At 42.1% G+C, this 8,281-nt stretch overlaps 1 protein-coding gene across 1 annotated transcript in view; it reads left to right on the top strand.

Annotated features, from left to right (window-relative positions):
• Positions 1-8,281, top strand: part of TMED6 (transmembrane p24 trafficking protein 6) — a 10,092-nt gene that overhangs the window by 174 nt on the left and 1,637 nt on the right. The window contains 3 exon segments of the mRNA XM_006156921.3: positions 1-112; positions 3,542-3,668; positions 6,341-6,489. The exon segment at positions 1-112 is cut by the window's left edge and continues 5 nt beyond it. Of these exon segments, the coding sequence (XP_006156983.1) occupies positions 1-112; positions 3,542-3,668; positions 6,341-6,489 (388 nt within the window).

Below are 8,281 nucleotides of genomic sequence, written 5' to 3'. Positions count from 1 at the left end.
GCTCTTCCGTGGGGCTGATCGATATGACTTTGCCATCATGATTCCTTCAGGAGGCACAGAATGCTTTTGGCAATTCGCTCACCAGACTGGCTACTTCTATTTCAGTTATGAGGTACTTGGGTTCCTTTAGCCATAACTGGGGGCTTGCGTTTTCAATTGTTTTTTTTTAAAGCCAAGTTTTAAACCAGAACAAGGTCTGATTTTCCTTATTATACTGATTCCCTACCTGTTAATGTCATGGATCTGCAGTTAGGAGAAAATTCTTGATGAGTAATCACCAATGGGAGCTAAAACATATGGCTTCTCAAGTCAGGGACTATGGAAGTATGTTCAAAGCCAGGGGAAAAGCAAGGTGCCTCTCCGTAGTGAGGTAATAGCCACATTTATTTGAATATGGGAATGAGAGGGGGGTAAGAACACTTTTTTTTTTTTTAAGAGTGATTTTTGCTATAGGGTAGGGGCACTTGCCAGAGAGAGAGAGAAAAATAGAGACAGAAAGTGAGAAATCACTCCTCAAGGGGGATGACCATGCCACAATCCTTTCTCCTCCATTCTCCTCTTGGAATTTTGGACATGCACACATATGTACTTGGTGTTGAGTTTAAGCTGCTGGGTCCAAGACTTGAACAGTGGTTGACTATGTGGGAGTCCAGTGATATAACCCTTACCCCAACTGCTGGTCCCGAGAACACATTTTTAAAATATTAAAACAACGGGGGTGGGGAGCGGCAGCAGGTGGTGTAGTGGTTAAGGCGCTGGACACTCCACATAGCCAACCACGGTTCAAGTCCCAAACCTGGTGGCTTGCGTTCTCACTTTCTCTCTCTTTTTCACTGTGTCTCGCTCTGGTCAAATTAAAATAAAATAAGATGAATGAATAAAATTAAATAATTCTTTAAAAAAAATAAACAAAAAAAGCAGGGGCCAGCAGATGGCATGGTGATTACAGTGCTGGATTCCTACATGAGCGACCATGGTTCAAGTCAGCTTGAAGATCATGCCAAGCATGTGTGCATGCATGCCCAAAATCCCAGGAGAAAAATGGAGAAAGGGCTGCAGCATGGCCATCACTCTTAGGGGGTGATTTCTCACTTTCCCTCTCACTGTCTCTGTCTCTCTCCAGCAAGTGCACATGCCCTATTACAAACCCTTAAAAAAATTTAACCACATGGGACCAGCAGGTGGCATGGTGGTGAAGGCGCTGGGCACTCCCACATGACCACAGTTCAAGTCCTGGACCTGGAGCTTGCTTTCTCACCTTCTCTCTCTCTTTCTCTGTGTGTCTTTCTCTGGTCAAATTAAAATAGAGGAATTAATAAATAAACAAAATAATTTTTAAAAATTTAACCACAGAGATATAGTACAAAGTAAAATGAAAAACTCACATGAACTCTGGAGAATGACCTAGAGATTTCAAAGAAACCTACTTCAGTTTAGAGTTGAATGATTGACATCTGATCTCCAGCCTTTAAGGGTAATTCTGGTAAATTGGAGAATCACTGGATCAGGGGTTTTCCATTCAGTCAGACAATCTTATTTCTTTTAAAGAATTATTTAACTTTATTATTATTATTTTTTTTTAATTTGACCAGGGAGAGACCGAGAGAGAGAGAGAGAGAGAGAGAGGGAAAGTGAGAAAGCAAGCTGTCAGGTCCAGGATTTGAACTGTGGTTAGCCATGTGGGAGTCCAGCACCTTTAACCACCACACCACTTGCCAGCCCTGACAATCCTATTTCTTTCTGAAAGGAAATAGTTTTCAAGTTACCCCTTCACAGGTCAAATACTTTTATCCATACTATGGTCTGACACTACACTGTTCCAACAATGGTGAGCTCAATATTAAAGTTAGAGCCTGTTAACTTCCTTTGCGGTGGTGTTCTTGCTTTAGATAGGGTCTGGCTATGTCGCCATCCTCCTGTCTCAGCCTCCTGCACATGGCTTTTAGTGTGGACCAGGAATCAAATCCCAGCCTCCCATGTGGCCCCTGCCTGCCAAGTAGCAGCATCAACCAGTGTAAGCTACTGCAGCTGGACCTGTCCCTCTGTTATTTATCTTAGAAGCCTATTAATTTTTCTAGTTGTTGTTTGTATTGTAGTAACTATGTTGATCTTGTTCCACCATACTAGAACTTAAAACTTATTTCAGGGGCCAGCAGGTGATTAAGGTGCTGAACTCCCACATGGCCGATGACAGTTTGAGTCCTGATCCTGGAGGCTTAAGCATCATGCTGAGCAATGGGGCCAGCGAGTGGTGTGGTGGTTAAAGGCAATGGACTCCCACATGGCCAACCACAGTTTGAGTCCTGGACCTGGTGGCTTTCTCTCTTTCTCTGTCCCTCTCTGGTCTAAGTAAAATAAATAAATAATTTTTTAAAAAATATTTATTTAGCTTTATTTTATTTGACCAGAGAGGGACAGAGTGAGAGAGCACATGTGAGAGAGAGAGGAAAGTGAGAAAGCAAGACACCATGTCCAGGACTTGAACCATGGTCACCCATATGGGAGTCCAGTGCCACTAACCACCAGGCCACCTGCCGGCCCCAAGTTAAATCAGTTTTTAAAAAAATAATTAAAAAAAAAAATCATGCTGGGCATGTGTGCGTGTGTGCCCAAAATCCCAGGAGAAGAGTGGAGAAGGGATGCAGCATGGTCATCCTCCTTGGGGGCTAATTTTTCACTTTCCTTCTGTTTCTTTCTGGTGAGTGCATGTGTGCTATGGCAAAACAAACAAACATCTTATTTTAAACTAACTTAGAACTTTTCCTTATCTCTGGATTCATATGAGAACAGTAGCTACCAGTCACCTTAGTGTACCTGTGCTTTATCAAGATCCAGCTTGAGGAGTGCCCGTGAAATGCCTGATATAGGCATGGGCTGCCAAGCAGGAAATGCCCAGATCTGGGACATCAGGAAGCTCAATCACCAAGCCAGTTCAGTATGAAGTCTACAGCCAGAATGACACACATCAGCTGATCCACACCAGCTGTGAGTGGGGCATGTCTTCTTCTTCAGCAAGGGCGCTGTGGGTATTTGGAGCAGTTCTGTCTGCTGTACTGCTTCTGACACTGCAGGATGTTCAGTACTATTGTGCCCCCCACCACCACTTCCCTCTCCCACAAACCATCACTATGACAAATAAAAATCTTCCACTCAATTCCAAACCCCAGATGGGATAAAGGACAGTACCATTCCAGGTGAGAATCTCTGCACTGATGATACTGAGATACCAATCCTACATGGCTTCTTAGGAAGGAAGCAGGAGCTTCTCTTCCACCTTTTTTTTCTTTCAGATTTTTGTTATAGGATGGAAGAGTGACAGACAGAGGGAAAGTGAGAAATTACCCCCAAGGTGGATGATTGTATCATTATCCCTTCATTTCCCTCTTGGGATTCTAAGCACACATCTACATGCGCATGGTGTTTCTCTCAAGTCTCTAGGTCTGGAATTCAAACTGTGGAGTTGGCCAGGTGGGATCCAGCGCCTTAACTACCACATCACCTGCTGGCCCTACTTTCCTCCCTCTTTAATGTGTCTTGGCAGGTTCAGCGGACACTGGGGATGTCACACAACCGGCATATTGTTGCTACTGCGCATACCCCACAAGGTTTCATCATAGGGACTTCCCAGGATGTTCGGGGCCAGATTAACTTCTCTACCCAAGAGACAGGTCTGTTTTCATCACCACAGCTATTTTAATAACCACGGGTTTCAATGGAATTGGGGAAATAATGAAGAAATACAGAGAGATAGTAAAAAAAAAAAAGTAGGAAAAAATTTGGCTTTCAACAGTAAAAATCCCAGTGTCCCTGGAGACTGCTGACATCCAAAGACGTCATGTGGTAGGTCACGTGGCAGTCCACTGGAGTAAGTTTAGGGGCGGAGTCTACAAGTGACTTTTGTTTTATTTTGTTTTGTTTAGTTTTTTGTTATAGTGCACATGTACTCTTCAGAGAAAGAAAAAGAAAAAGAGGGGAAAATGAGAAATCACTGCCCGGGGGGGAAGAGGTGGGAGCAGGGGATGGCCACACCACAAGCCCTTTTCCTCCATTCTCCTCTTGGGATTTTGGGCATACACATGTATGCGACATGTGTGATTCTCAAGCTGCCAGGTCTGGGACTTGAACTGCAAAGCTGGCCAAGTGGGATCCAGTGCCTTAATTTCCAAAAGCACTTGCAGGCTTCCCTCTAGGGAACTATTCTTTTTTATTATTATTATTTAACTTTACTTTTTTAAAATGTAAATTTGTTTTTTTGGGGACAGGTTTTTGCTATAGGGCTTGTATGTTCACCAGAGACAGAGACAGAAAGTGAGAAATCCCCGCCCCCCAGAGGGGATGATCACATGGCAATTCCTTCTCCTCCATTCTCCTCTGGGGATCTTGGGCACGCCTGCACATGTGCCCAGTGTGCATTTAAAGCCACTAGGTTTGGCGCCTGCACATGCGCCCAGTGTGCGTTTAAAGCCACTAGGTTTGGCACTTGAATTGCGGTCAACTACATGGGAGTCCAGCGACATAGCCATTATGCCATCTGCTAGTCCCTTATTCATTTATATTTGGCTGGAGAGGTACAGAGAGTGAGAGAGAGAGAGTGAGAAAGCAAGCTGCCAGGCCCGGGACTCAAACTGCGGTCAGCCATGTGGGAGTCCAGTGCCCTTAACCACCATGCCACCTGATGGCCCCTTCAGGGAACTAGTCTAACTCCAGGGTCTAGAAGGTCAATTTTGGCTCATCTCCATGTGATCAGATTTTGGGAACATTACCAAACAGAGACCCATTTATGATATAAATTCTAATTAATAAATTTATTACAGGATAGCATTTCTTTCCAATTATCAGAATACTTGAGCCATTTGTTAAAGCCAGACTGATACCAAAAAAAAAAAAAGAAAAGAAAAGAAAGAAAGAAAGATGGTCAAGTGAGACAGCCACATCTCACAAAGCCCTTCTCCAGTCAGAAAATCCCCATGGCCAGTCATCCTCTTTACTAGTCAGGCTCATACCAATTAAGATATTCTCAACAAGCCTCAGACAATCCTTCCCAGGATATTAAAGTTAGAATATTTATTCAGCCTTGGGACCAGCAGGTGGCGTGGTGGTTAAGATGCTGGACACTCCCACATGGTCGATCACGGTTCGAGTCCTGGACCTAGTGACTTGCTTTCTTTCATTCTAATTTCTCTCTCTGTGTCTCTCTCTGGTCAAATTAAAAATAAATGAATGAATAAATAAAATTTTAAAAAAAGAATATTTATTCAGCCTTAAGAGGTATTTTATTTTTTGAAAGAGATTTTTGGTATAGGGTGTGTGCAGTCACTAGAGACACTGAGAGATAAAGTGAGAAATCATCCGCCAGAGGGGATATTCATGCTGAAATCCCTTCTCCTCCAATCTCCTCCAATCTCCTCTTAGAATTTTGGGCACACACACACACTTGCCCAGCGTGTTTCAAGCTGCCAGGTCCGGGACTCAAACTGTGGCTGACTATGTGGAAGTCCAGCAACGTAACCATTATGCCATCTGCTGGTCCTGGTTGTTGTTGTTGCTATTTTTAAGAATTATATATTATCATTATTTTTCAATTTTTGACCAGAGACAGAGAGAGAGAGAGAGAGAGAGAGAGTGCAAGCCATCAGGTCCAGGAAGCAAACCGCAGTCAGTCGTGTGAATCCAGCGCCTTTAACCACCATGCCACCTGCCAGCCTCTGCTGGTCTCGTTTTAACAGAGAGTTAACGTCTCTGGCCCCTACATGCCAGCAGTGCCTTCCAATCATTCTGACTTTCAGAAACAGTCACACCCTTAATCCCATCATCTGCTTTTCCATCCCCCACAACACATGCATGCACGCACGCACGCACACAGAGGCAAGCACGCATGCACACACAGAGGCAACCCCAGTTGAGAACCAGCACCAGTAGATATCCAGAACAGTCACTGTACAGACTACCTTGCATGCAATTACTCTAGCAGAGTAGTTTCTTTCATTCAAAATGCCTTTTTCCCTAGTTTTAAGTACAAGATAGTGTCCCTGGCTCTAATCTGAACTCAATCTGTCTAGTATTTCTTTAGTATGAGATGTGGGAATTTTAGGTTGGACAAGAGGGAAAAAAAAATATTTGCTACCCAGTATAGAACTGTAATTACTGTTATTTGGCAAAATATGGTAAGCTATTTCAGTAAAAATTAGTTCTGTATAAGAGCAGTGTCTTCTGTGTAAAAAATGGGACCTCTACTTCCCAAGTAAAAAAGTATACTGCACTAACAATTTTAAGCTGAAGAACACTCTTCACAAAACGTGGGAGACCAAATAACTTGGTAATGATCTTAGGATTCTTACAGGTTTTTATCAGCTTTGTCTAAAAAACCAGCAAAATCACTTTGGTTCTGTGCAAGTGTACCTCAACTTTGGTGTGTTCTATGATGGGCCAGAGATGGACCACAAACAGAATGAAAGAAAACAACTGAATGATACTCTGGATGCAATTGAGGTAATGGAGTGTTTTGTGGGAAACATCATGGTAACTAAATATTCATTTTGGAGGGAAGTAATACCATTTGAGTGAGGGTTCATTTGGGTAGAAATCGAACGGGCAAGAGGATTTGAATTTTTCAATATATTTCCATGACTTGGATGGAGCTCTTGAAATTCTTCACTTGTTTTACACCAAGGGTTGGTAAATGATGGCTCACAGGCCAAATCTGGCCCACTGCCTATTTTTTGTTTAACTTGAGGTACGATTCATATACCATACAATTCACCATCTTTTTTATTATTATTATTTTAATCTACCAAAGGTCATGTGTACTTGCTGGAGAGGGAAAGTGAGACAGGATTAGACACACTCCCATGGGGATGGCTATGCCACAATCCCTTCTCACCTTTCTCTCCTTTTGGAATTTTGGGCGTGTGTGTGTGTGTGCACGTGCATGTTTTTCAAGTTACCAATTCTGGGACTTGAACCATGCAATAGGATATGCAGGATCTAGCCACCTTAACAGCTATGCAACTTGCTGGCCGTAATTCACCACTGTAAGTGTACAATTCAATCGTCTTTAGTTTAGTCACACTGCAACCATTACTGCAGAAGTTTCATTGCTCCCCAAAAGAATACCCTGTACCCATTAGTCACTCTATCCCCCGTGAGCCCCAGCTCTGGCAATCATTGTTCCATGTTCTCTATAGATTTGCCTGTTCTATAAATTTCATATAAATGGAATCATACAGTATGTGGCCTTGTATGTCTGGTTTCTTTCACTTAGCATGCTTTCAAGGGTCATTCATGTTGTAGTACACTTAGGCACTTCATTTTTTTTATGACTGAATAACATTCTCATGTATGAACACACATTTTACTTATCCAATCATCAGCTAATGAACATTTGGGTTGTTTCTACTTTTTGGGTTACTGTGGTGCTGCCACAAACATTTGCATACATTTTTAATGCTCTCATCTCTACATACCTAGAGATGGAATTGTTGGCTATATGGGAACTGTTTAACTTGTGAGAAGCTACCAGAGAATATTTTTCCACAGTGGTTATATCACTTTACACTTCCACTAGCAGTAAAAGAGGGTTCTAATACCTCCACATCCTCTCCACCACTTGTTACTATTTTACTACAGCCATCTTAGTGGGTATAAAGTGGCATCTCATAGCTTTCAGTTGCACTGCCCTAATAATTAATGATGCAAAACATTTTTTTCATATCCTTAGGGGCCATTTGTATGCCATCTTAGGAGATATGTCTATTCAAATCCGTTGTCCCGCTAAAATTGAATTCTTTTATTGCTGAGTTGTAAAATTTTATTTACATATTCTAGATTCCAGTCCCTTGTCAAATAGATGATTTGCAGATATTCTCTCCTGTTCCATGAGATGTCTTTTCACTTTCTTGATTGTTACCTTGGTGCATAAAAGCTGCCTGTTTTTGTAAATAGAAGTTTTATTGGAACACAGTCATGCTTGACAATTACATATTGTCTTTGGCTGCTTTTTTACTACAGCAGCAGAATTCAGTTAGTAGAAATATTTACTATCAAGCCCTTTACTTACTTACGTTTAAGAGAGATTTTTGCTATAGAGCACATGTGCTCACCAGAAAGATAGAGAAAGAAAGAAATCATTCCCAAGGGGGGATGACCAGGCAGGCCACAATCCCTTCTTCTCCATTCTCTCAGAATCATGGGCCCACACTCACATGTACTTGGTGTGAGGGTGTTTTTTGTTTGTTTTTGCTTTTAAAACATGTTTAATCTCATTAGCTATGATTATTTTCTA

Source organism: Tupaia chinensis, unplaced genomic scaffold (assembly GCF_000334495.1).
Source record: "Tupaia chinensis unplaced genomic scaffold, TupChi_1.0 Scaffold000523_1, whole genome shotgun sequence".
Classification (NCBI taxonomy): Eukaryota; Metazoa; Chordata; class Mammalia; order Scandentia; family Tupaiidae; genus Tupaia; species Tupaia belangeri.
The sequence above is the reverse complement of the archived record's forward strand: the minus strand, read 5'-3'. Positions and strand labels throughout refer to the sequence as shown.